Source organism: Ciconia boyciana, chromosome 19 (assembly GCF_034638445.1).
Source record: "Ciconia boyciana chromosome 19, ASM3463844v1, whole genome shotgun sequence".
Taxonomy (NCBI): domain Eukaryota; kingdom Metazoa; phylum Chordata; class Aves; order Ciconiiformes; family Ciconiidae; genus Ciconia; species Ciconia boyciana.
This window is the reverse complement of record NC_132952.1, coordinates 8598198-8624747: the sequence shown is the minus strand read 5'-3', so window position 1 is coordinate 8624747 and position 26550 is coordinate 8598198. Positions and strand designations below refer to the sequence as shown.

The 26550-nt window shown below is 57.1% G+C and overlaps 2 protein-coding genes across 10 annotated transcripts in view; one reads left to right on the top strand and one right to left on the bottom strand.

Annotated features, from left to right (window-relative positions):
- Positions 1-13863, top strand: part of MEGF6 (multiple EGF like domains 6) — a 50778-nt gene extending 36915 nt beyond the window's left edge. For both annotated transcript variants that reach the window (XM_072883748.1, XM_072883747.1), the window contains 19 exons: positions 157-285; positions 708-839; positions 1253-1381; positions 1950-2078; positions 2616-2744; positions 3563-3691; positions 3895-4023; positions 6213-6341; positions 6693-6821; positions 7474-7605; positions 8597-8725; positions 9356-9484; positions 9654-9782; positions 9986-10114; positions 10640-10768; positions 10865-10993; positions 11505-11636; positions 12140-12187; positions 12444-13863. In XM_072883748.1, coding sequence (XP_072739849.1) covers positions 157-285; positions 708-839; positions 1253-1381; positions 1950-2078; positions 2616-2744; positions 3563-3691; positions 3895-4023; positions 6213-6341; positions 6693-6821; positions 7474-7605; positions 8597-8725; positions 9356-9484; positions 9654-9782; positions 9986-10114; positions 10640-10768; positions 10865-10993; positions 11505-11636; positions 12140-12187; positions 12444-12511 — 2318 coding nt within the window. In that variant the 3' untranslated portion in view covers positions 12512-13863. The remainder of the gene's footprint in view (positions 1-156; positions 286-707; positions 840-1252; positions 1382-1949; positions 2079-2615; positions 2745-3562; positions 3692-3894; positions 4024-6212; positions 6342-6692; positions 6822-7473; positions 7606-8596; positions 8726-9355; positions 9485-9653; positions 9783-9985; positions 10115-10639; positions 10769-10864; positions 10994-11504; positions 11637-12139; positions 12188-12443) is intronic.
- A 1245-nt stretch (positions 13864-15108) lies between these two features.
- ARHGEF16 (Rho guanine nucleotide exchange factor 16) overlaps positions 15109-26550 on the bottom strand; it is a 368918-nt gene continuing 357476 nt past the window's right edge. For 6 of the 8 annotated variants that reach the window (XM_072883738.1, XM_072883739.1, XM_072883743.1 and 3 more), the window contains 14 exons: positions 25943-26522; positions 25205-25256; positions 24531-24700; positions 23969-24025; positions 23300-23460; positions 22028-22180; positions 21281-21410; positions 20493-20567; positions 19385-19477; positions 18532-18686; positions 17938-18147; positions 17454-17527; positions 16858-16959; positions 15109-16391 (listed from right to left, as the gene is read on the bottom strand). In XM_072883738.1, coding sequence (XP_072739839.1) covers positions 16252-16391; positions 16858-16959; positions 17454-17527; positions 17938-18147; positions 18532-18686; positions 19385-19477; positions 20493-20567; positions 21281-21410; positions 22028-22180; positions 23300-23460; positions 23969-24025; positions 24531-24700; positions 25205-25256; positions 25943-26522 — 2152 coding nt within the window. In that variant the 3' untranslated portion in view covers positions 15109-16251. The remainder of the gene's footprint in view (positions 16392-16857; positions 16960-17453; positions 17528-17937; positions 18148-18531; positions 18687-19384; positions 19478-20492; positions 20568-21280; positions 21411-22027; positions 22181-23299; positions 23461-23968; positions 24026-24530; positions 24701-25204; positions 25257-25942; positions 26523-26550) is intronic. The other 2 variants (XM_072883741.1, XM_072883740.1) reach the window with 2 other exon arrangements.

Below are 26550 nucleotides of genomic sequence, written 5' to 3'. Positions count from 1 at the left end.
GCCCAGAGCTGAGCACCCACGCTCGGAGAAGGAGCGTCAGTGCTCGTGGCAGCTCTGCAGAAGCACGCTGTGGTACCCACCGGGTCTGTCAGGAGGAGAGCCCTTGCTGCCATGTTACAGCAGCCGTTTGCAGTTAGTCCGTCTCTGCATTGGCAGTGTGTCCGCCTGGCTGGTTTGGCCCAGACTGCCAGCTGAGCTGCAGCTGTGGGAACGACGGACATTGCCATCCTGTGACGGGGACGTGCAGCTGCGCGCCTGGCTGGACGGGGTATAACTGTCAGAGAGGTAGTGTACCTGCTGCTTATTAGCCATTGCTCCGAGAAGACACTGACCTGCGCAAAGCTACGCTGTCGTTTGCTTCATTGTCGTCTTTGTGCTGTGCCTCTGCCAGAAAAAAATCTCTCTCTGAAATCCTTTCGGTTTCTCTGCACTGTCCTGCCAGTGGTGCTGGGTGCCGCTTGCCTTTCTGTAGCGGGCTTGCTTGCAGAATGAATTCACATCAAATATGTGCTAACGCAGCACCCGCTCTCACTGTCCCGCTGGGTTTTCTGAGGACCTACAGCTGTGTTTGTTCTTCTGCCCAAGCGAGCAGTTGTAATCAATGGCAATAACACCCCGAGGAGGAGCGTGCCCGCGCCTTTGCTCACCGGAGAAGCCGAGCAAGTGGAGCCCACGCCATTAAGGGTCCGATCCCTCCTGTGTTTCAGCCTGCGATGCAGGTCGCTGGGGCCCCGGCTGTGCTCACACCTGCAACTGCAGCAACAGCGACGGGAGCTGCAGCGCGGAGACGGGGCAGTGCATCTGTGAAGCTGGCTACACGGGCGGCCGCTGCGAAAAGAGTGAGTGCTGCCAGCGGCTGCCCTGCTCGCCTTTAAGCCGAGCCAAATGCTATATTTGTTTCCCAGGGGAAAGGCATCGGACAGGCAGTCCAGGGGGCTTCTGCCTTCTCCCTGTAAGGGCAGCGGAGGAAGCCCTGGTGCAGATTTCTCCATCAGCGCTTCTTGGTTCAGCCACAGAAGCTCAACCCCCATGCCCTGTCTGTGATGTTGCCAGCCCAGTCCTGTCCTGAGGGTGGTTGGGTGACCTGGGTACACATCTGTAAGGGGTAGGGTAGAGCCCACTGGTCGTTATAAAAAAGCAGCTGCCAGATACTGTTATTGCCATTCAGAGCCCGAGCTCCTGCCTTAGCGCAGCTTCCTGGGGATGCCAGGAAAGGACAGGCTCCTCAGTCTCCTTTGCTTCTGCTTGCTAGAGTGCCCGGAAGGATGGTTTGGGCTGAGCTGTCGGCACCGGTGTCAGTGTGACAACGGGGCTGCCTGTGACCACGTCAGCGGGGCCTGTACTTGCAGCCCGGGCTGGCGAGGAACCTTCTGTGAGCACGGTAAGTACCTTCGCTGGGGGACCCAGCGCTGCCAGCGGCTCCCAGGGACCACCGTCTCCTTGCCAGTGGGGTCTGCACTCCTTGTCTGACTCTGCGATCCCGTTACAGCAAAGAGAATCCCTCGGGATGGTGAAAACTGCATATCCACAAGCTGCTTTTTAATTCTGACGGGAAAAGGTCTAGGAAAAGAAAAAGACTAACAAAATGCAAACAAGGAGTAAATGCACAGCTGCCTCGGTCACACACATTGCACACAGGGTCTTGGAGCAGCCTTGCCAAGGGGTCCCTGGGTGCAGGGTCCTGGATCCCACACCAACCTGCTCAGGCGCTTGGTGGACTGAAACCTGGTGCCATTGCACCACGGCTTTGTCCTGTACCTTGTGTCCATCATGGACAGGCATCCAATATTCTGCTGCCCTGCTGGGGGAGAGCCATTAACATGTGGCTGTCACACTGGTGCAGCATTATATCGGCAAAAAAGTCCGCCAAGAGGCATCTGTTCTCTGCTGGGAGATTTCCAGCTCTCTGTATAGGCATTTTGTGGGGATTTATCTTTCATTTTCTGCAGCCTGTCCTGATGGATTTTATGGACTGGAGTGCCGGGAAGCCTGCGACTGCCTGAACGGCGCCCGCTGTGACCACACAACGGGCCAGTGCCACTGTCCCCCGGGCTGGGACGGGCCCCGCTGCGGCCAGGGTAGGTGTTGCTGCAGGCTGGTGCCCACCCTCTGCGGCTGGGGATGGGCTGGAGCGAGGCAGGAGCAGCCCTCCGCAAGGCACTCCGAGCCCTCGCCGTCTCTCGCGCTGCTAGGTCGTAGAGCCCGGAGGCTTAGGTGTCTGTTCCCCTCGTGTGATTTTCTCTGCGTGGAAGTTAATTCTGTGCGGCAGAGAAGTATTTGGTTTCGGAGAAGGACTGGGGGGGGCTCTGGCTGAGCACATTGTTGTTGAATGTAATGAGGGCTTGGGCATCCAGCAAAACAGTTTCCAAATAGATAAAATGATGTAACGCTGCTGCTAACAACAGTGTCCATGTTTGGGTGTCAGCCACCTGTAGCATACAGCTGTTATTTCCCCATAGCACCATAAAAACCAACTTACACAGCCGTCCAAAGCAGCCACGCACCAGTGGTGGTTCCTCTCCCAGACAAGTGCATTTGGGACGGTTAGCAGGAGTCCGGCTGATGCAGTCCATACCTGCTACCTAACAGTTATGTCTGCTTCTGCTTCCACGCAGCATGCCAGGAGAACAGGTACGGCGAGAACTGCAGCCAGACGTGCAACTGTTTCAATAATGCTACCTGCAACCACGTCAGTGGCCGATGCCTCTGTGCAGCCGGGTGGACGGGACCCACGTGCCAGCAAGGTACCATACCTTACAGTCGCTTCCTAACACAGACGGTCTGCTTCCTCTGCCAGCGTGCAGGAAAAATGCCATTTCTCAGGGTGGGTCGGAGTTTTCAATGGAGTAGCAACTACAAAAAGCTGAGACAGTACGATAGCAAGGCCAGATTGCAACTAAGATCGTAATTAGCTGTGCAGCGCTTCCTGATTCATTCACAAAGAGAGAAGCCAAGAGGTTGCCTTCTCCAAGAGCACCAGGAATTGCGCTGACTTGCAGTTTTGTAGCAGCGCATCGTCCACTGCACAACAGCTTGATCGTCCACTGCACGGAGCATTCAGACACCAAGTCAGCAATGCCTTTAGGCACAGCTCAGTGAAACTGTGCACATGAGAACAATTATTCATGTGCTTAAATGGTTTTTTTCTCTGCCAAGCACTGGCACTATCTGGGTCTAGGAGAGGAGGATGTTCTGCAGCTCAGGACCGAAGGTGCTGGCTACCAACTGAGCGTCTCTCCGGGCTGCTGAACTCACCCAGCCTTTTTTACTTCTGTGTATTTGCCACAACCAGAGCTAAGAAGGCTCTAAAGAGATCAGAGACCCAGTGCCCTGTGTCGTCACTGCCTCTTACCTGATCAGGTTAAAATAGCAAATGTCTTTACGTGGGCAGCTAAGCAGTCTCAGGGAGTCGTTGGTTCCTCTCCCTGCCTCTCATTGCAAGCGATGATGGCTTCATTTTATATCAGGTCATCCACCTATCGCTCTGGCAGACTACCAGCAGCATGGTGTTTGCCTTCAGAGCTGTTTTCTAACTGGGATGTTTGGCCTGGTTTTCCCGCAGCGTGCCCTGTGGGTTTCTACGGGAGGAGCTGCCGCCAGCGCTGCCTCTGCCAAAACGGTGGCACGTGTGACCCCGCCACAGGGCTCTGTGCTTGCCCCGAGGGGTGGACGGGGCTGGCCTGCGAGCTGGGTGAGTAACAGTGCCTTGGCAGCGCTGAGAAACGGGCTCTGGCACAAACTTGTCCCGTTTTGCACTCGTTTTCTTCTGAAGGCTGGGGGTGACGTGCACGGCGCTGGTGGTACGTGCCCATGAGCAAGGGTTGGTGGTCCTTCCCCACACGTGTTCGGGGCGGTGGGTGTCAGGGCGGCGTTTCACCGTGTGCCTCCTCCCAGAGTGCGCGCAGGGACAGCACGGGGCGGACTGCCGGCAGCGCTGCGAGTGCCGACACGGGGGGCTCTGCGACCGCCTGAAGGGCCACTGCGTCTGCCAGCCTGGGTGGACGGGCGAGAAGTGCGAGAGCCGTAAGTGGGGCACGGGGGTCCTAACCATGGGTACCGCCTGCTGCGTCGGTGCCCTGGTGCTGCACAAGGGGGTTCTGGGGGGCAGGGGGGGTTTAAGCAAAGGCATAAAAATTTGGATTTCAGCTCTGCAGAGAGAGCTTGCGGGTGCCATTATTCTGGCTGTGTGCCCTGGTTTTGCCCACCGCTGTGCTTTCTGCTTTCCTTTGAGGGCTGTCCTAAAAGGGATGGTGCACACAGAGGCCACACAGGAGCTTGCAACGGTGCCAGTGGGAGCGGGATGGGGTCCCCGAAGGCACAGGGCCCCAGGCATCAGTGCAAAGCTGCAGGCTCCAAGCAGGGATGCAAGGCAGGGCAGCAATCCCCCCCAGACACGCTACCTGCACGGTGAAACCAAAATGCCAAGTGAAGATCCTCCTGTGTCCCGTTTATTTTCAGATCACCTCCTCTCCATTCTTTCTTCTGCGCTTGCCTGTATTATACTGACCCGAAATGCCTGGCTTCAGTCCTAAGCCCCACCAAATAATTCCATCTGTCATTCGGCAGGCTCCTGGGTTCACCTTATCTTTAAGTGTAACACATACCCTGGCAATCCCTTTACTATGAGGAAGTGTTGAAAAGGCTATGGCCTTACTAAGAGCAGCAACAGGGACTTCATCGAGTATCAGCGCACCAAGAAGAGATCCACAAACTTCTTCCCTTTCAGGGGGTCATGACACCTCAGCCTGGCATATTCCTTATATTACGGTGTAAAAGGCATGTCTCAGTCCACTGCCATTGCTTGTCAGCTGAAGTCTGGCATAAGGGAGCTGCCCACTGCAGCTATGTCTGGCATCGACCACATCGAATGCTCTCGGGTTTCCTCCCTGGGAATGGCTCCGTTTACAGAGGCTGGAAACAGTTCGGCTGGCCACCGAGACTTGGCCGCAGAGTCAAACCCACAGCTCACCTCGCCGGCCGAGGGCGAGCAGCGGGATTCTGCCGCATCCTCAGGCACATCGTCCCCTCCCAGCATCGTGTCACACGCTTCCAAAACCCCACACCTAGAACCCCCGGCAGCAAGGTCCCCCGTCACGAGGCAGTGTTAAGCTGCCGGGGTGGAGATCACAAAGGACGGGCATTCGGAGGTGTTGGCTTCCAGGTGCCCCGGTGGTTCTGGCCGTCGTACCCTGGGGACTTTTCCTGCCTCACCCTGCCCACAGTTGCTTGCACTGAGCTCACCCGCAAGTTCACTTTTATAATTTGTTTCAATGTAAATTAATTAAAAAACCCACCCACAAATGCAGAAATTATAGGATTTATTTTTTTAAAAAAAGCTAGAATCCTCTCCTTGGCTTCCCACAGAGCTGTATTTCAAACTGCATGCATGTGCCCAGCTGTGCACCGTGCAGCCACGCTCGCACCACAGCTGCATGTACAAACTTGGCCCTTGTGTGGACAAGCAACCTGTTTGGACAGTTGTACATGGATTTACTGATTTTTTTGCATTCATTCATGAGGCAGAAGTGAAAATTAGGTTCATGGATTTTGCGCCTGCAGTGCTCACTTCTGCATAATTCTGGTACTGCACACATTTTGTTTTGCAGCTGCTTTAGGAACCAGGTGCTTCTGTGACAGCAGAAGAAGCAGCAAAACTAAACGATAGCTGCCGTGATTAAAATATACTGTGCTGGCACCCAATTCTCATTAAACAATGCCAGGAATAACACTTCCAAAAACATGTGGTGCCATTAAAGAGAGACTTTCCTGCTGAATTAGGGGACTGCCAGGGTACACTTCACACTCGTGTACCCTGCGCAGATTTGACCGGCGATGCTGCTGGGACACTCATGCTCCTGCGTGCAGGGGACAGTGGGCACGTGTTCGGGTCTGGGCCATGCAGCGATTTCCCACGCCATGCATGCCGTGGGGTGAGAGAGGGACCGCAGTCCCCGCGCTGGCAGGCTGGTGCTGCCCATCACCACCGAACCAAAGGCAGGAGGGGCCGTTAGCACCGGCCGCACCGCTTGCCAGAGTGATAATACCTTTGCAGGCTGGCAGATGTCACCAGTCTTGTCACAGCACCGCTCTGGCTTGGCAGGAAGGAAAGGGACATAAAGTGAAGTGTGTGCCTATAGAAACTGCAGTGAAAAAAGACCCACGTCACCTTTTTTGTGTAACTTGTCGTCTCTCCCGTGTTTGCATCGCGGAAGCTTGTCCAGAGGGGCTGTTCGGGGCACGCTGTGAAGAGCACTGCGACTGTGGGGACAACGTGTCGTGCCATCATGTTACTGGGGCTTGCGATTGCCCCCCTGGCTGGAGGGGCCGGCGCTGCGAGAAAGGTGAGCCGGCATCCCTTCGGTGGCACGGCGTCCAGGCGCCGCTGGGTACATCCCTGGCTCAGGGGAAACCGAGGCTCCTTCCAAAGTCTGGGAAGGAGAGAAACTTTGTTTTTAAGAAGAGTTACAAATGGTGGCAAAACGTTTTGAGGAGCTGACAGCCTGCCCTGAAAGAGGCATTTGGGTTGCTGCAAAAAACGCTGGCTGCCACGGCAGGGCCCTGGCTCAGCACCGCATGCGGCAGCTGGGCGCTGAGGGCAGGAGCTGGCCCTTGGTCTCTAATGCCTTTCAGGCATTGACAATACCTTGAAATCCAGTCAGGAGACTTACATCTCCTTGCTTGTTTTCCCACAGCCTGCCTGCCGGGTTCGTTCGGGAAGAACTGTGCCAGCCGCTGCGCCTGTCCCCTGGGAGTGCCTTGCCATCACATCACCGGCCGGTGCGGCTGCCCGCCGGGCTTTACAGGCTCTGGATGTGAAAAATGTACGGAGAAGGGAGTGATGCTCTTACGGTTCTGCTGACAGGCTCTGGGAACATGACAGGTCAAGCAATTGCTACATAAAAAAGTGGGGGAAAAAAAGAAAACAAGAAAAAAAAAAAACAAACCCAACAGCGAGCTGCGCCAAGGAGCATCTCACATTTTGGCAGCTGGGTGCATGCCCGCAGAATGTTAGCAAAGCACAGGGAGCCAAGTGGGAAATCAGAGCTATGTATTTATCTAGAGGATTAGCACTAAATCAGTATTAAAATGAGCTCCTGTGGGTATGAGCAAGTCTGGAAGAGACAGAGGCATGTGAGCACATTGCTTACCCCGGGGACAGGGGTGTATTTGCGATGTCTGTGTGTGTGGGGATGGAAGCTTGCGGGAACACGAGGGTAGGTAGGGCTAGCATTGCTAAAGGCATCCATGCCTTTAAGTACTCAGCTTTCCTTTCAATCCAAGTCTTTTCTGGAGTCAAGGAACCATTTGCATGTGGCTCCCTTTGCTTTTTGGGTGGCAGAAAACTTTCACTGTCATAAAAGGCTTCCTAAATCCTGGCTTAAAATAAAAAGGGAAAAAAAAGCCTTGCACAGAGGAGTGGGATAGCTCCTGCTAAACGAATCTAAGCTGCCTTGGTGCCCTCTCCCCTGACAGCCTGCGTGCCAGGTACCTTCGGTGAGGGCTGTGGTCAGATCTGCCAGTGTGCCGGGGCCACCCAGGAGTGCCACCCTGTCACCGGGGAGTGCGTCTGCGCCCCTGGCTTCCGCGGTCCCGCCTGTCAGCTGGGTGAGTCCGCGCTCGGTTCTTCTCCTTCACGGACCTTTGCAGGTTGCTGCCCATGCTGAAAGCACGGTGCCGGTGCCGGGAGCGCCGGCAGTGTCGGTGCAGAGCTGTCACTGCTGTCAGTGCGGGGACGGCGCTGGGCTGACAGCCGGAGAAGCCCCAGCTCGGGGAGCAGCCAGCTCGCTGGAGTGGCTTCAAAGCAGAGGTTCTGACGGGTTGTCTTGCCTGGTTTCTTGCCATGGTTGCCTTTGTCCTCACTGGCTTGGCCACGGTCTGTTTTGTTCTGTTCTTAACCGCTGCCCAGCTCGCACAGCTCGGGAGCTGAGTCTGTCCAGGCAAGTGTTTTCTTGCTCCCTTGTCCAAGCCTGGCCCTGCACACAAACGAGAGGCTCTGAGCTCTGTGGTGTCTGTCGCTGACTAATTCGCAAGTAGGAGTTCATGTAAACAAAACAGCATTCTCATGTGCGCTCAGGCCGTTTTTTTGCCATTTTTCTTTTGAATTGTGGGATATTTACCAGCTATATCTTCAGCAGAGAGGTTCTGAACAGTCCGAAGCTCCTTGGCGTTGTTGCTTGTTTCCATGAGATTACTTACAAGTGCCTGCTGCGGTTTCCTTTGGCTCCTCGGAGCAGTTCCTGCACTTCAGCGTGTGCTGCGGGGAGGGCAGAGGCACCTGAGCATGGCGTGCAGGAGCTTCTGTTGTCTGGGATATTTGGGCTCAAGCCAAGGGATGCGTGTATGTGACTTGCACGCCCTTGGTGCGTTGATGTAGCTGGTTGACTCGTAAGTGCTTTGGGGCAGCTCTGCGCTACAAGGCAGATCAGAAGCCCATCGACTGTGCCAGCCTGGCACAAACCCGCTTCCAGCAGAGCTGTCGGCTTCTCTCTGATGAAATGGCTGCAGGAATAGGCGTGGTGGGTTTTTTCCGGAGACTTTGGACCTTGTTCTCGTCTTTTTAGGCACTGAGGCCATTGTTTCTTTTTTTTTTCCGCAGAGTGCTCTCCTGGGTGGTACGGCCGTAACTGCGAAAGGCCATGCATGTGCAAGAACGGGGGCCTGTGTGACATTACCACAGGGATGTGCCGCTGCCCGGCTGGCTACATCGGCGCTGACTGCAGTATCGGTGAGTGCCTGGGTCAGCCGGGAGGGACGTGAGCTCGCAGGAGTTTCCTCAGCAGGAGGTGAATGGTGGTAGGTGCAAGTCCTGCGCACAGCTGACCTGCGGGAGATGAGAAGCGTTACAGTGACTGACTCCTGCCTTGGCCCATCAGCAGAAAAAGAGCTCCTTGTCTCGCTTTACACCCTGTGCTGGCAGCAATGCCCTCCCCGCTTCAGTACAGCAGCTGGCGTGCGTAGTGCCAGCCTTACTGCGGGAATGCAGTTGCAGCTGATCTTGCTTGCTGTCTGTCTTAGCCACAGAAAAATTGTCTTGCTCCATTTGTTTTACGCCAAAATGACTTCTCCACTAGGAAAGGCCTGACACATCAGCCTTTGCATCATGGCATCACTGTATTGCTGGCTGTCTCTGCTAAAAATGCTTCATTCCTCCAGCAGAAGGAAACCTAAAAACTCTTTTCCTGGTCAGCCAGTCACACTGTGCACTAGCGACAGGGCTGCGAACTCCTCCTGTGCCTCCCCTTGTGCCCCACTGCTTTGCTCACGTGCCATTGCAAAGTCCTTCCTTTCTAGCCTGCAAACATAGCCAGATGTGCTTTGGCGTGACGAAGGCAGCTCAAGGTCTTCCTCCCGCCAGGATGTCCTGCTGGTCGCTACGGCACAGACTGTGCACGGGTGTGCTCCTGCGGGGACGGCGCTACCTGTCACCCCGTCACCGGAGACTGCGTTTGCCCACCGGGAAGAGCTGGTCCCACCTGCGAGCAAGGTAAATATTAGCTGCAGGGTTGTGCGTCAGGACAAGCAGGCATTGGGTTGGAAAAGGTCCGCAGCGGGAACCGATTCCCTTGCTCTGAGACCCCTGCCTGTGCTTGGGCGCTCCTGCCCAAACTGCGCCGCAGTCTGCGTGCCCGCTGCCACCTCCTCTTGTCCCGCAGGCTGCGAGAAGCACCGGTTCGGGGTGGGCTGCCAGCAGACCTGCTCCTGCCGCAACGGGGGGCTGTGTGATGCAGCCAACGGCTCCTGTTCATGTGCACTTGGGTGGACGGGGAAATCCTGTGAATTAGGTAAACCTGACTTGGATGCATTGTCCTGCACTGGCCTGGTAACTGTGGAGCTCGCTCCGTTTGTTTCATACTGGGTCCAGTTTCTGCTATCCCCACCAGTGCCTGCTCTGCCGTGTCACATCACGGCCCTCTGAAGTGCAGGAGCGGGGCCAGGGCCGGCTCTCTGGCCACTGAGCAGCTCTGCCGCTGCATCTTCCCTGCAGAATGCCCGCCGGGAAGGTACGGTGCCAACTGCCAGCTCCGCTGTGCCTGCCTGCACAACGCCACCTGCGACCCAGGGACAGGAACCTGCCGCTGCTCTGCGGGCCGCTACGGGCCCCTGTGCGAACACAGTGAGTTGCAGCAGCGGAAACACCTTCGGCTTTGAGGGGAGGGATGTTTTCTAAAGCTCATCCAGAGGACAGGACCATAGGACAAAGGCATGACCTGCTGCAGTCGCACACATGGCTGCGTGCACCGATGGGCTCTCCCTTTCTTGCTGGTGTTCACAGCGAACCCTTCCCAGGTAGCAGAAGTAGTCGCGGAGAAGGTAATTTCTATTCTCTGTGTGAGACCACTGGATACAGAGGTGCCGTTCCAAGGCAGCTGGGCACGCACATCACCGCAGGGTTGGGTAGCCGAGCAAACGCTTCGGAGCGGAAACGCTGAGCTCTGCACCCAAGACTTGCTGCAGGAAGCTGGTAGCCCTGTCCGGGGCCGCTGAGAGCAACCGCATGCATTTGGGCACTTCTCAGAGAGAAAGGCTCGCTGCTTCTCTCTGGTGGGCTGACGGAGGCTTTGCTGCAGAGGCTGTCTAAGCTGAGCCTGAGTTCAACCCACCCGTGCTTTAACGAGCTCTCCCCCCGGCTCCCTTCCAGGCTGTCCCCCCGGCTTCCATGGAGCTGGCTGCCGGGAGCGCTGCGACTGTGAGCACGGAGCAGGCTGTGACCCAGCCACCGGTCGCTGCCAGTGTCCTGCCGGGCTCCGCGGCGAGCGCTGTCAGACAGGTACCCCCGTCCTCCTCCTGCGTCCCTAGAAATGGGCGGGATGCCGAGGCGCAGTCTCGTAGCACGTGTGCTAAGGGATCTCACCTCTCAAAACAGGCTGCAAGGAAGGAACGTACGGCGAGGGATGCCGGCAGCTCTGTGACTGCGTCGGCAATGCGCCCTGTGACCCAGCCACGGGACGCTGCCTGTGTCCCCCAGGGAAAACTGGCCTCACGTGCAGTGCAGGTGGGTTGAGCCACAGCTTGGGAAGGTGAGAAAGGGGACCGTGCAAGAGGGGCGCTGACAGAAGGCTAGAAGCCCAGTCCTAAAATGGATGCAAACCCCCTCTTGTTGGAGCTGACTTCTCATGGCTTTCTTTTTTTGTGTGTGTCCCCTCAAAGAGTAAGAGGGCATCTGAACAGTGGTAGTCACCTCTCCCAGCCTCTATTTGTAGTCAGATCCGAATGCAAATGCTCCCCCAGCGTCCAGTGCCCCTGTGTTTAGATCACCAGAGTCAAAAGGCTGAGGATCAAATGCAGAAGGAACACCGTGTTGGCCTTGGGATGCTCTGATGGTATCACCAGAGCTCAAGAGCAGGCTGGGGAGCAGGGCGGGGGGAGGAAGGCAAAAACCTCTCTGCCTTATCAGTCTCCACTGCAAGCTCTGCCTGTTGCACAGCGGGAAATGTCTGAGCATTTCTGCTCAGCTGCAGAAGCAGGCTGACCTGCAGCAAGGTGCCTCTCTGCCCCCTCACCAGACTGCCGGCCGACCACGTACGGCCCGGACTGCAGCCTGGCCTGCCAGTGTGCCCCCAGCAACTCCTACTGCAATGCTCAGAATGGCCAGTGCCTCTGTCTGAACGGGTACACGGGACCGACGTGTCGGGAAGGTAACGTATAGGCGCAGTGCCACAGTGAGTACCACTGGATGCACACGGTGGGGGAATGCAAAAGCTACTGCTGCGGGGGGATGCTCTGGTACCCGCACTTGGGTCGTGGCTCGTGCCCTGGTGGGTTGGTTTTGGTAGCGGTGCTATCAACTAAAACCAGTAACATAGTGTGGCACCTGCCTCCTCCCAAGGCCCTCCACTGTCACCCCAGCCATCAGGGAGGGTTTTGAAAAGGCAGGCTGCGTGCTGACAGTGCTGTGAAAATAAAGCTGTTCAGCAGTCTAACCCCAAATGTGCCCATGGTAAAGCCAGGACACAAAGCCCACTCTTTTCTGGGCACGCTGGAGCAGAATGATCCCCTGCACTGACTGCGCTGGAAAAAACACACACCTTATTTCTGCCCAAACCATGACTGACCCTGTTGGCTCAGCGCGACTGCCCCATGGGTGCTGCGCGGCGATGCTGCAGGGATGGGTGGCAGGACGATCTGACTTGCTTTGCAGGTGGTACGCCTCGTCTGCCGTCGGCCGAGCACCCCTCCTTGGTCCCAGGTCAGTAACAGACCCCGACAAGTGGCCTATTGCACACCACGGCTGCAGGCAGCAATCTAAAAATGCTGCTCCAATGTGAAGCAACAGGGCCAGGCTGTGGGTGCAGAACGGGGGGGCCAGTGCTCCCAGCTCATGCCTTCCCCTGGCAGGGAGCTGGTGGGTCAGCCCCGTAGCATCTCCCCTCCCGAGCCACGGCCCGACCACAGCCCACACGGTGCACACAGCGAGGACTGACCTGTCCCGGCTTCCCTTCCAGCTCTGCAGCCCCCGGCACCCACCGGGTCACGTCCGCCCCAGGGCAGGCTCCGGCCGGTCAAGCACTAGGTCCTGCAGCTGCTGGGAGCGCTCCCTCGGGGTGACCAAGCAGCCACCTGAAGACGCCAACCATCTATTTAACAAACTTGTTTACAAGCCACATGAGCGGTTGTCATTGCCCGACAGACTATGCCGCTGCTTTTGGAGTTGTCTGAGCGAGGCTGAAGCGCCGAGCGTAACCAGTTCACCACGGTGGCACGGGCTGGCCTCCGGGCACGCCGCGAGAGCGGGCACGCCAACGCCGGCGCACGCCCTCGGCCAGACAGCAGAAGGAACAGTTCAGAAACGATCGCTTCTGCTCAGCGGACTTCGATAGCTCGTGGCAAATTGCTGGCCTTGATCTTTTGGGTGCTGGGCTTGGGGAGGGGGCTGAAATTATGGTCCAAAATAGGTATTTATGCAACGATATTTATGGGAAGCTGTACAACAGTGTTGTCAGAACTGATGGCTGAGTGTGCCCAGCTCTCCTGAGATCATGCCTCCTCTAGAAGTACCACCTCACTTGAATTTCTTTTTTTTAATTTGAATTTGTAATGGTCTTTTACTGTAAATTATCATTTGCCATGGGGGCAAGACGTTGGGCTCTAGCGCTTACCACGCCGCCTCTGCGGAGCCAGTGCCCACAGCCCAACGCTCGCCCTCAGCACGAGTCAAGTGCCCCGGTTTACATTTCCAGCGACAGGCAATGGCTTCGTTGCCGACAGTGCAGTCTGCTCTCAGCAAGCTTTGCAGGGGGTCAGGAGCTGGGTTTTCATACCGGGAGTACGTCAGCCCACTTGAGCTGCCCATGTTGTTTGCTCCACTAAAAAGCAAGCCTAAATTAGGTGTAATAATCAGAGCTACTGTGTGGATAGACACAAAGCTCTTGGTCCGATAAACGCAGATCCCTATTTAAGCGTTCTCGCCCCAGCCCTGGACCCTGCATTATCTTTTCCATCCCAGTTGAACCCGGGAGCTGGAAGGGGATGGAGGCAGGGGGACCAGCCAGGAAGCTGCAGAGCTGCAGGCAGTTCCTGCCTCGGCAGCAAGCGCAGAGTCACGGCAAAGCCTCGGCTGCCACCTGCAGCAACGGGGAACGCCATCGCCCCAGCGAGGGCCCGGGGCTCCGGGACCAACAGCCCTCCTGAGCCAGGCCCCGCCATCGCTTCGCACAAAGCTCGTGGTGGATGGAGCCCGAGAGCTGGCCCTGCCAAAAGGAACCAGTCTCTGCGAAGGAGATGGGGCGATCCCGTCCCAGCACATCGCCTCTGCTGCTGCTGCAGTACAGCCCTGCCCAGGCGCTTGGCCTTTAAATTATTCCCACAGGGGCCACCTGAAAATAATAAAAGAATTGTTTCTCTTCCTGATGGAATTTATTTTAATCTGTATATAACTTGTAATTTTTTGCTAATTCTTTTCTTATTTTATTCCTTCCTTAACAGTATTTTTTGCATTAGATATCATTATTGTGAAGAAATAATGTTAATATAAGTATGTAGTGAAGGACCAAAATTGTGTAATTAAGGTTGTATGTTGTATGATTGATAACCAGGGAGTAGGAAGATTTTGTCCATGTGCCAAATGACCCTGATCAATCCTGCTCGTCTTGCTGCCGATTCTCCAGACAATCATATCTTTTGTTACATTTGCCTTTAAGTGACCGTTGCATTAGACGAAGGTTCCTATTTATTTCCTCGGCCGCTTGGAAAGCAAACGCAGCCTCCACCAGAAAGCGAGCAGCCCCTCCCCACGTGCCCTTCCACCGAGCACAGGGCGAGCAAAGTGCCGGCTAAAGACCCGGGAGCCCTCGGGTGCGGCTGTGGGGGCCGGCAAGCGATGCCACCGTGCCGGCAAGCGATGCCACCGTGCCGCGTGTCCCACCGGCAGCCCCTGCCGCCCGCCGGGACGGAGGTGCAGAGAAGCCCTCGGCCCCGAGGGCCCTGCTCCAGGAGGGCACACAAACCTAGCCCAGCCTTAAGCATTGGGATGGATCGGTCCTGTCCCGTTACAGCGTGAAAGCCTGAGCTCCAGCTCCGGAGTAAACCGTACGTCTGAGCATGGGACTGCAGCAACTCTGTACTGATACTTTTTTATATCATGATTTTTTTCCTGTTCATATTTCTTAATACAGTTTCTTTGCTTCCTGTTTTCATGCAGCTAGTGTCTCTCTTTTTGGATCCCATCTCCTCTAATTTAGCGCTGATGAAAAATTTTAATTCTTCCACAGTTAAGAGAAATAAACAGAAAGCCTCACTGAGTTTCTGTTTCTCTGGTCTCTCTCAGTCACTTACATTTGAAACGTGCTGCAACCGACAGCAGATTTTTAGTCAGCTGTTCTGAAGGATTGTTCCCAAGATGCGCATGCGTCGAGAACAAGCAGGGGCCAGAAAGATGCTGCCACCAGACTGAAGCTTTCTTTTTAGAGTTTGTGATGGGGAAACCTGGCTCCTTGGTGTCAGTCTGACCCAGAGCTGTCACGCTCAGGGACACCCGGCCCCACCAACAGCTTAGACACAGGGACCGAGCGGTGCTGCTGACGTTGCACGCCGTTGCTTTTTGGGCAAGGAGAACACGTGTTTCCTTGGGATCCATGAATTTATTCTTAATCCAATTAATCCTTTAACAGTTTAATTAAAACAGACACATTACAACTGCCCCTGTGAAGCCAAACCCAGACAGCACGCAGAGCCGCCTCACCCCAAAATCGTCGCTGCCGTCTCCCCTCCACGAGGTGCGACGGCTGAGGATGGCAGACCAGCCGGCAGAGCGGCCCGGGCCCGTCTCCTGCCACCGCCCCAAGGGCCCTACGGCATTAAACATTTGACTCATGAAAAACCCAGATGCTCAGCTATGACAAAAGAACTGCCCTGCCTCGGCCCTCTTCGTTAGTCACTTGTCGGTGCTAATTCTGGAGGAGAAGGGGAGGACCGCTCTGCATCGCGAAGGATGGGGTTTGAACCTCCGTGACTACGTCCCTCCCCGCCTTCTGCCTGGGCACAGCCCCCTGCCCACCTTGGGAGATGGGAAAGGCAGCGGGAGCTGCAGCATTGACCTTCTTCATGCTCCTGGCTGGCTTGTCTGGTCCGACTTGCACATCGCTTCCCTCCGGCTGGGGCATCCCGTTCCTGGCCCTAGAGCTGACTCCATGAGAACAACTCCGACTGCACCAGCCTCCGGCACCTGCTATTTTGGCAAGTGACCGAAAGGCGGTGGGTCACATTAATCACCCCTGCCAAGGTCACAGCTGTGTTCAAAAGAACCAAGAATAATTGTGGGGGGGAAGAAAAGAAAGAATAAAAAAGAAACAGGAGGGAAAAAATTGGGTCAAGGAATAAGCCTAGCATACAGATTTAAGTTCTTAAAAATTCTCGATGCAGGTATGCTCTCCCCACGCCCCAGTCTTCCCACGCAAGGTGTGCAGCCGCTGCCACGAGGCAATGGCCCAGATGCCAGCAGGGAAAGAGATGGCAGCACGAGCCACTTCACAGAGCCTGGAACAGAGCCGCAGCCTTTTCAACTGGAGCCAACACCTGGGCTGCTTCTTGAAGCCTGTTCCAGGTCATTAATGCTAGCGTTGGCCAGGAGCGCTCGGATGCCAGGTCTCACATCAATTAGCTGAACGATAAGATCTGCCGCCTGTGACTGCTCAAGACAAATGAAATTCAAGAAGAAAGGATCTCCCGCTCCCTTCTCACTATGGGCTCAGTCCGCAGAGGTTTGACGACCCCTGAAAGAAGTCACGACAGAGGCATCTTTCCTTGGCCGTAAGCCTACACATTGGTCTCTATCCGCAGCCGCTCCATCCGGCGGACGTTGCACTCCACCGCTGTGCGGCTGGTGATCTGCCGAGCGCAGGACTGGGGAAACCAGCCCCGTTCGCCATCCCTCAGCCTCTCGCCCCAGCACCAGCCTAGGAGAAGAACAGAGCTGGTCACGCAAGGAGGAAGGGCCACTGCTCCTGGGGACGTGCGTGGAAGGCTGGCCTGCTCCCCTTCCCACCAAGCTGCCAGCTAGAGGTGTCCCCGGAAAGCTTTGCAGGGGAGGAGGTTTCTGATTTACTGCCTGTTCTGGGGTTGTTGCTCTCGCTTCTGAGGTCTCTGCTGCTGGCTGCCAGCCACAGCCTGCCTACAGCATCACTGGTGAGTGACGCAGCAGCCGCCCGTGGCAGTGCCAGCTCCATCAGCCTCCGGGGACCCGCTGCCATCTGCTGGGCCACAGCACTGGCCAGCAACAGGGACCCTGCCAGTGGCTTCCTGGAAGCTTCTGAAAATTGCTAAAATCCCAGTTCACTGGGATCACTGAAGCTTTTCCCCCCACCATAGCTCTGCCTAAGGTAAGCTTTCCCTGGCCACAGCTCCCCGCTCGCTGACACTTACCATCCTCTCCACCCAACACCAGGACAACGTCAGCCTGCTGCAGGGAAATCTCGTCCGCCTGTTTAGCCAGGTATGCACGGGTTATCTCCACTTGGCTCAGATCTGCAGAGGACAGCGGACAGCAGGGACCCAGTGAGAAGGCACGGCCGGGAGCTGCAGCCCGGCATGCGTGGCCGGTACCCCCCGGTGCTGGGCAAGCTGCTCCAGCCCGGCCCGGCTGCCCACCCCTCTGGGGCTCCACGGCAAGTCATGCTCCGTTCCCCTCCTGCCCCTCATCTCTCCCGCTGCCCCCTCCAAGCACATGGGAAGGGGAAGCCAAATCTCTTCTTACGGACAGCCTGAGGCATTCCTGGAATTTCACTGTGCCTCCTAAGAAATGTATCGAAGGTTTATTGTGACCGATAACTTTATGGGAGGCAAATCCTAACGAGCAAGGTGTGGTACCCCGAGTTCCCCTCTCCATCGACACACGTCCTCAGCCCTTCTCCAGCAGGAGCGGATAAGAACAGGGTAAAAACCCGTGCCTGCAAATGCTCAGGCTCTGGTGCAACCGCTAATCCCCGCACAGCCAGGCCTGACCTCCACCATGCCGGTACCTCCTTTAGGAGTGGTGTCAGGCTTTTCCTTTTCTCTGTGCATCAGCGCAGCAATCCACCGGGCCCGGTCACTCCTGGCAGAGGGAAAGCCCAAAGAAAGCCTTAGAGGCAGCATCGGTGTTGCTGGGAAATTCCCAGCAGGAAAGATGAAGGCTTTCAAGGGAAGGCAGATGAAGCAAACATCACATTCAGAGCATGCAACGTGAAGATACTTCACAAGCGGTACACATCGCCCAGCAGTGTTGCTTAATGTGCACAGGGGAAGCATTATATGGGAATGCATTATATAGGGGAAGCATTATAAGGGAAATCGAAGAGGAGAAGGAAACAGGGCAAGGGGACAAGCCCGCACAGATCCCCCTTTCTGGGAGGAGGCGTGGGGAGGGGAAGGGTGCTTCACAGGAGCCTCAGGGGGATTTCCAGGGCACCGGTTTATCCCACAAGCAAGAACGTGCACCCTGTGAAATCCCACCGGGCCACTCACAGCGTCTCTGCCGACAGCACGATCTCCTCCCGCCTGCCCTCGCTGTCCTTCTCCATCACCACGCGCAGCAGGTGCCCGCCGGCCGCGCCACGGGCCGTGCCACCGCTCCCGCTCTTGCTGGGAGGAGGGGAAGGGGGGTCCGCGTTCTCGATCTTCTCCACCGTGATCTGGTCCAGCGTGGCGTAGTTCATGACGGTGTAGCTCTCCTCGCTACAGCAAAGATGGGATCGGCACCTCAGCCGCGGGCAGCCGCAGAGCGGATGCCGCCGGCGGGGACCGAGCTGCCTCCCGGCGCCGGCTCAGAGCCCCGGTGGGTGAAGTTCAGTGGGCATCGCCGAAGTGACTGTCACGGCCAGGACACGAGCTGATGCCCAGGGGTGGGACACGGCTCTGCGGACTGGCCAGCCACCCACAAACAGAAGCAGGGCCAAGGGCTGCGGAGCCGGGCGCTTCCCTTCTAGCAAGGGACACTTCAATAAAGGTCAAAACAGGGAAATCTTGAGAATTTCTTAGGCTACATGCTGCTTGGGAAATTGCTATTTTAATTCCCCTAGTTGTTATGTAGGGAAAGGAAGGGGTCCCCCCCAGCCTTACCTCTTCTTCTTGGTTATGATCAGGACATCATTGAACAAGAAGAGGTAGCAGAGCCTACCGGCGCCCCGGCGGAAGATGCCCGCCTCTTCCGACAGCAGCAGGTACAGCTCCCCCCGCTTCAGCAGCCAGCGGGAAGCAGAAATCAGCGGGAAAGGCTGAAACGGATCCAGAGAAAGTCTGACTTACTACCTGTCTCACAAGCAGCAGGCAAAATCACGCCAAGAAGCTGCCTTCGAACTTGCAGCGGACGCTGGGGTCAGTCGGGATGGACACGTCACACGCTTTTAAACATCTTTTCCAGGAGGCAGGCGGGGAAGCGGAGCGGCTGTACCCCCCGCTCCAGCACGCCCTGAACCGCAGCAGTGGGGCACAATGTCGAGGCTTCCCTACAGCCCTTCAGAAAGCTGCCCGCATCTGACAGCGCTTACAAACAGATGAAGCCCCGTGTCTGTCTGGAACAAGACAGCAAGAGCAGGCATCGCTGCCCGCTGCTCCACCCAGGTAAAACCTCCTCCTGTCAGGGGCAAGTCCAGCTTTCACCCGGTGAAAGCACAGAGCGAGGCAGAGGAGAAAGTGGGGGGTCGTGAGGCAGCGTGGATTATCCAGGACTACTCTGCTGAACCCTCCAAGCTGGCAGGGCGAGTGCCCAGAAACTTATATTTAAGTCAGAACAGCAGGAAAAAAATGGTCACCTTGGGCATGAAGTAGCGACGCTGCTCGTGGCAGCAGTGATGCTCCAGCTGGTCAAGGCTCCCTGGAAGGGTTCCCAGGACAGGCCTGACACGCCTGGGATGGGCTACTCTAATAGCACAGCCCAGAAGATTTTTTTTCCGCCACTGCCACAAGTCCTCACCTTCTTCTTTCCAAATTCCAGCTGTTTCTGCAGGGTGTACATCTGCTCTGTCCTCTCCATAGCACGAGCTCCCTCATTGCAGTTCTTAACCAGCTAGAAAAAGAAAAAAACACCACAAGGGAAGCCGAGTCCCGACACAGGTTTCAAGCCAGGTTTGGGGAAAGGCAGCTGGAGGTTCTCCTGCCACGAGAGATCTCCAGGAGAGAGATGGCACTTTTCCTCTGCCTGAAGAAGGACCAAAGTGAAACCGCACCAAAACCGAGCTTCACCGAGGAGCAACACGAAGAGGAAGAATTAATCATCTGAAAAGAGGAGGTTAAGACAGGAGGACGAACGATCGCAGTTAGAGGGGAGGACAGAACCCTTCCGCAGGCAGCTGAAGCAACACCACACCCTGGCGTTGTCCCTCCCGAGCAGACGCACCTCTGCCAGATGCCCCTCCGACCGGGGAAGGGCCGGCGGTCCCGCGTGGCCCGCCCGGGGGCCGTGCATTTTGTTCCCCTGCCAGAGGAGCAAGCGGGACAGACCACGGGCGGCAGGAGCGCGTTGCCAAGTGCGGGTCTTTAAGGAAGGGGCAAAAGGAAGGGCTGCCACCGCCGCTTTGGTGGCTGTAATCTCCGTGGCGCATCGCCTTGTGTGAATGACAACCGGGGGGAAGGCAGGTGAGACACAGGAGCACAAACAGCGCACGGCTCACGAGTGCCACTGCTCCCGCGCGCCTCTACCCCTTGCTCGTTGCTTTGTTTACTGCTCTTTGCCTAAATCTCCAAAAACCGAGGCAAGTAAGTGTCGCAGCTCGCTATCACCTCGAGGGAGGTTCCGAGAAGGGAGAGCACTAATGGAGAAGATGACACTGAAGGGAAGGACAAAAGATGGGCCAAAGAGGAAAGAAGAAAAGACGACAAGAAAAAGGAAAAAAAACAAGATCAGGTGAAAAAGGTGAGCAAGAGAGAAGACGTGTACATCCAGCAGCTATTCAGAGCAGAGAAATCTCAGGTGAACTGATGTAAGAAGGAAAACCAGAGGCCAGAACGGCAGGCTCGGGGCCAGAGCGATGGAACGGTGCGCTGGAAGGAGGAAAGGTGGAGAGCTGGCAGCTGGGCCTCACCTTGCTGATGGCTTTCAGAGCTCTGCTGGCAGCTCCGTACGCTGCAGTGCCTGCTTTTGTTTTTTGACAGACAGTCTAGAATGTCAAGATAAGACGCTTTAGTGGCATTGCAAGACACAGAACTGTGCATCAACCTGGGATTTCAGGATGCGACACGTGCTCGAGCTGTTCCCAGCGGTCAGCCTGGCAGCGGGGCAGGCTCGCGGTCAAAGCAAGGTCTAAGCGCTGGTAGCTGTGAATCTGGTTTCTGCTGGAGCTTTCACATCAGATACGTGCCTGACCATCACTGTCACCCCCTGCACCGGGCACCCCCCTGGCCCTCACTCCCGCAGCCTGTTACAGACTGGGAGCAGTTACTAGAAATCCCACGTCCGGCAGCTTCGCTGTTTAGAGCGGCTGGGTCCAGAAGTCCCAGATTTCGGAGAAGCTTGTGCAAGGCCTGCTTTCCCTTCCTGGGCCACCTGACCGTTAATCAAACAGGACGCTCGTGCCACCCCACCCTGGGTATCCAAACGCAGCACAGGGCGTGGAGGAACCTCACGTCACTCAGGTGGATGGCGCCGAGACGCGGTGTTACTCACAGGGTTTTAAGCTGCACATCTGACACCCACTAAAAGCAGATCGCTCTGGATCTAAATCCTGACTAAAGACTCGGGCATCCCAGCCTCGGCTCCCAGAGGGATGGAAGTCCAAGCAGAAGGCTGTCCCGGGCTCAGCAAACCGGAGAAAGAAATAACACAGTCACCTCTTCAGAGGTGCCAAGCAATGCCACCGTGTGACTTACTTACATCTAACAGCAGAGGAAGCCGTGTTACCCTCTGCATAGGGAGAATGAGAAATGATATCATTGGCAGGCCTCCACATTCTGGTTTCCTTTCAATTTGTTTCAAGGCCTCTTTAAATAAGGGGTTTGTGGTTCTGGAACAGGACAAGAAATCTCCATTAACTCTGTTCTTCAGTTATCAAGATTTTCCAGTAGCTTTCCATGCACGAGAAATGCAGCGCAGCGACGGCACTGCCTCCGGTGCTCCACAGCAGCCTGCTGAGCGCAGAGCACAGAGCTGGGGCAGAAAACGGACTGATACGTCAGCAGGTAAAAGCACCTAGGGACGTCGAGTCCACCAAAAGGCGGGTAAAGCCATAGATGGATCAACAGCGGACACAAACTTGACCTGTACCACCAGTATGATCTGGAGATGAACAGCCTCCATAGGCGGCCCTAACACACCCCATACGTGTTCTGACCTTGGCAAGACCCGTCTGACTTCAGTACGTGGTAGCATTACCCCCACCCATCCCCTTCCTTCACCCTTCTCACGGCACAACACAAGTCACGTCCTAATTGCCTGACACAGACACACTGAGGTCTAGAAGTTGAACTCTGCTCAGAAAGGAGACAGCCTTCCTTCGGGAAAAGGATGCAACCACAGGCTGAGGGAGCCACCTGCAAGTCACCGTCCCGTCTGCAGCCAGCTAGCGTCCCCGTAGCCCAGAGACCCCTTGTAAGCCTCTCCTCTGCGCACAGCAGTACTCACAGCAGCTTCTGAAGGGTCCTCTGCTGGTAGACTTCATTGGAGCAGTAGCTGACGTAAGGGTTGAAGCGGTTCGAGGCGTGTTCTTCCACTATGTCACTGATGTCAGGAATTAGGAGGTTTTCCTGGTATCGCTTCTCTAAGTCTTCAAAGAAGCTAAGGAGAGAATTTCGAATAACTTCACTACATAACTCGTTAGGGCCGAACAAACCGAACAGATATATATTTAACAACATTCCCACTGCAACTTCTCCCCAGTTTTCCCAGAGGAGACAAGGCCTTGGATCGCTTCTGCACGGGGTCAGCTCTGCACAGCTGAGACACCCACGTCTCCGGCGCGGCTCCCAGCAGCTCCGCTCCGGAGATGGGGAACGCAGCTCTCAAACTCCCCGGCCCGGAGGTGCGTAGGCTTCCTCCATTCCCACACGAGATCCCTCCTCCGCTTTAGCTCTCCCGGAAGATTTGCTTCTGCCCCATCGGGGCCGCTTCTGCCCAGCTGCGGGAAGCCGCAAGCCCTCGGCACCCCTGCAGCAGTTCCCACGCCTGCCGCAGCCCCGCCTGCACCCTCCTCCTGCTGCTCTCCCACACAGACACGGCTCGCCGGCCGCCTCGAGTGCCAGCTCCCAAGGTGTTTGCTCCCCACCTCCCAGGGCGCAAAGGCCATGCTTAGACTGGCTCTTTGAAGGCGCAGTTTCAGTTTCAGCACCCGAGCGATCCCCCGCCCGTGCTTCGGAACAAGCGGCCGCTTGCTGCGGCTCAACCACCCCGCGCCCCTGCCTCGCCGGCCCCTGCTTTCAGCCGCGCCGCAGTCAGGCTGGAGCCAGGCGGCTGAGCCGCAGCGCTACCGGCTCTCACCAGCCCAGGGGCAAAGGGAGCACCACCTTCGCGGCAGCACCGGGACGCCTGAGAAAGAGTTTCCGGGCAAACAGGAGTGTCCCAGGCACAGGGACAGGGGCTCAGCCAGGTTTTGGTGCCCAATTGCAGCTGCACGACTGAGCACCACCATAGTAACCCATTAAAAGACTGGGTGTCAGGGTAACAGACCCTTCAACTAGACATTCGGGTCCCGAGCATGTGGCAGCAGGAAGCCGGTGCAGCACGCTGCAGGGGAACGTGCCGCGACACGAGGCACTAGGAAAAGGGCAACAGGAGGGATGTGTCGGTACCTTCAGCAAATCCAAGGAATGGTTGTTTTTACACGGCAAATAAAAGGAGCTCCAGAGAGAGTCCTCCAGGCCTGCCTGGTCCCACCCCACGCCGATGGCCCCCACTTGCCTGGTGCCGACCATCAGGATGTCGCTGATGTTGGAGAAGAGGTGGTGGTGCTCCGTCTGAGTCATGGTCTCCTTCAGCTCCTCCGACCGCATGAACTGGCACACCAGGACGCTCAGGCTGTGTATGTAGGAGTACTCGGAAGTGATGATCTCAAACATTGCCTGAAAAAGCAGGGTAGTGAGGATGTAACAACACAAATTGGATTATTATTGACTAAACAAGGCCGTGAATTAAAACTTGCTGTATCTTATTTACGTTGGGTTGGTATGAAGCCACTGGAAATGAATTAGCTCCAACGGTACGGCATTCCCTCATCTGATGCGTTGCCTGCCCTCCACCAATAACTTCAGCATGTGTTAGGACTTTAACTCATTAGTGAGACGCAGCCCTAAGATGTTTTCCCTTCCAGCAGCTATTTCCCATCAGCACCCGAAGGAGCTGCCCGCTTCCCCTCCAAGACGTGCGGGTGAGCCCTCCCAGTGCTGCCCAGTCCCAGCACTGCTGGAAGCAGCCGCACCACAAACCCCGCACGCAGGAGCTGAACCCAAGCCTGAAGGCAGCCCTGCTCCGAGCCCACCCCTGTGGGGGGGTCCCGGACAGAGTCACGCACGTCCCCACTGCCTTCACCGTTCACGCTGCGCTCCCGGGCGCCTCCAAGGCTCCTCTCACCTCCTGCCGTTTGCGCTCCTCGGGGGAGATCCTCTGCAGGATGCCCGCTTCCAGCACCTGCGGGGAGGCCCGCATCAGCCGCGGCCGGTGGTCCTGGCATGACCTAGTGTGGCCAGGGGCTCCGCCTGCCCCACGGCCCATCGCCCACAGCCCCACAGCCCATCACCCCCCACCCCATGGTCCATCGCCCTCCGGCGCTGAGCAGATGCCGCTCCACAGAAGGAGATTGTTCTCCCCAAGGGCCGGCAGGGAACACCCAGCAGGAGCGCCTGCCTTCCCCCCCTCTGCGGGTGAACCTCTCCAAGCCCGACCGCAGCAGCTCCGCCGGCATCCCGACGAGCCTGGGCAGGAACCTGCGTGTCCCAGCCAGGGCTGGACGGTCCCAGAACATCCCATTGCAAAGACTAGTGCTGCAGAATTATCCACTCACGGTTTGTCCGGCAGCTCAGATGGCTTTTAAAATACACGCAGCTGTGCTGCAACGTGGCATGAGCGCAGGAGCAGCCCGTGGTGAGGGCAAGCGGGGCCTTTCGGACCCTCCGGGCTGGGCTGCTGCCCCTACCTCCGGGAGCTGGCTCCAGGTCACCGGCGCCGGGCGATAGCTCTGCACCACAATAGTGGCATCCAGAGGGGATGGCTCTTCTGGGATGGATTCCTCCAGCAAATCTTCATCTGACTCATGGTTGACGGAGTTCAGACCTCTCTCACGGATTTCCTGATACAGCCGGGGCTCTGCAGAGGAAAAGGCAAGAGGTCAGCGAAGCCTCTCCCAGCTGTGGCCCACGGGCTTCCCTTCCCACCACTGCCTCACGCCCTCAGCCAAGAGCCCTGCCATGAGTGCCAGCAAGCCAGGGCCAGCACCTCCCCGCCGAGGTCGGACTTTGCACGGCACCAGTGAACCAGCAGCTCCTGCTCCCGACAGCTTCCCGCAGCCAGCGCGCCGTGCGCAGCTCTCCCGTGTTTGCCTGGAGCAAGCAAAGCTGGGAGCGCTCCAGCTGTGAGCACGGCATCATCACATCATCACATCATCACACCCCGGGGAGCGGGAAAGCAGGGCTGCAATGCTCCCCTTGCAGGTGGGGAAGCGGAGGCAAAAGCAATGGCCCCAGGCCAGTGACAAAAGCAGCACACATGGCACTTCTAGGGATTTGCTTCACTGAGAAACGCCCCGGTGCCCTGGGGGGCAGAGGGCACGCCGGAGCCATCGCTCTCGGGAAGCCGGGAAGCAGCACTCACGGTCCTTGAACGAGCCGCCACGCTTCTGCACCCGCCTCCGCCCAAAGGTCTTCTGCAAGAGGAAGAAGGGGAGAACGCGCTGCAGTTATTTCTGTGGCCCTGGGAAGCACTGAGCTCCTTCAGGAAATGGGAGAAGCTACCTGCACGGCTGGTTAGCAAATATCACCCTGTTCTTTCAGCCCGATTTTTGTCTGAGCTTTTATTTGCCTTACCGAAGTGACTCAGCTTTCACCTCGCCTTACCAGGGTCACGATCTAGACCATTTCGTAGTTATGCTGCTGCCTTTCACATCTATCTGTCTCACACCTGGACTTTGCCTGCACTGGAGTCTCCTTTTCCCCAGACCTGCTTCACCCATGGTTGTGTACAACCAACCACCACCTCGGAGCCACACACCCGGCCGACCCCACCCTGCAAACATGCCCGCAGCCGCCTGTTGACAAGCGGGAACCCCGGAGCAGCCAGTTACACTCCCCACGAAAGCCATGTCAGCTATTTCCGGGCTCTCCGGGGACCTGCAGCATCTGCTGGTAACGTGCAGGCTTCCCAAGGCACAAGTCACGTCACCAGGCTCAGCGAGCCCCGCCAGCTCCACGCTGGGCTCACACAGCTCTGTAACTGACAGGAGCTGCAGGAAAAAGGCTCTGCAGACCCCCGCGCCAGCAGCTCATCACCAGGGAAAGCGGGGGCTCGATCCCCGCCCGAGAGCAATCGGGTGACAGCGGGCACAAAACCCACCTTGTTCCTGCCGGGGCTGCGGGCAGGCAGGGCGCTGCCCTCCTCCGACATGGGTTTCAGCGAGGGGACGGTGCTCGCCGGCTCCGGCTCTGCGCCCAGGCCCTTCATGGCCGCGCGGTAGGACATGTTCCTCAGGTTGCGCTTGAGGGTCCCCCCGCCGTCATCCTCCACCTCGGCCTCCAGGGAGAGGCTGGGGATGGACGCCCGCTTCGGGTTGGGGCCCAGGGGCTCCCGGCTCGACCCAGATGCCCCACAGCTCTGGTGCCGGGAGGGGTTGTTCTTGGTCTTGGTGGAGACAGCCAAGCTTTTGGGGATCATTTGCTGGGTTCCCACCTTCAGCGCGGCCGGGCTGTCCGTGCTGAGGACGACACGGCGGGGCTCGGCCGAGGTGGGAGAGCCCATTGCTGAGAGCGAGGAGGCGGCGGGCGCCGTGGCGGAGCTGTGCTTCCCGGGCGGGGAGGTCGGGCTGGGGGGCTCTGGCCGCACGGGGTGGCATCGGTACTCCAGCAGAAAGGTCTTGTCATCCACAGAGCTGCCAGGGGGGCTCTGAGACATGATGGCGGCACAGGGAACCGGAAAGCTGCGTAAGACAGACAGGCAGACAGATA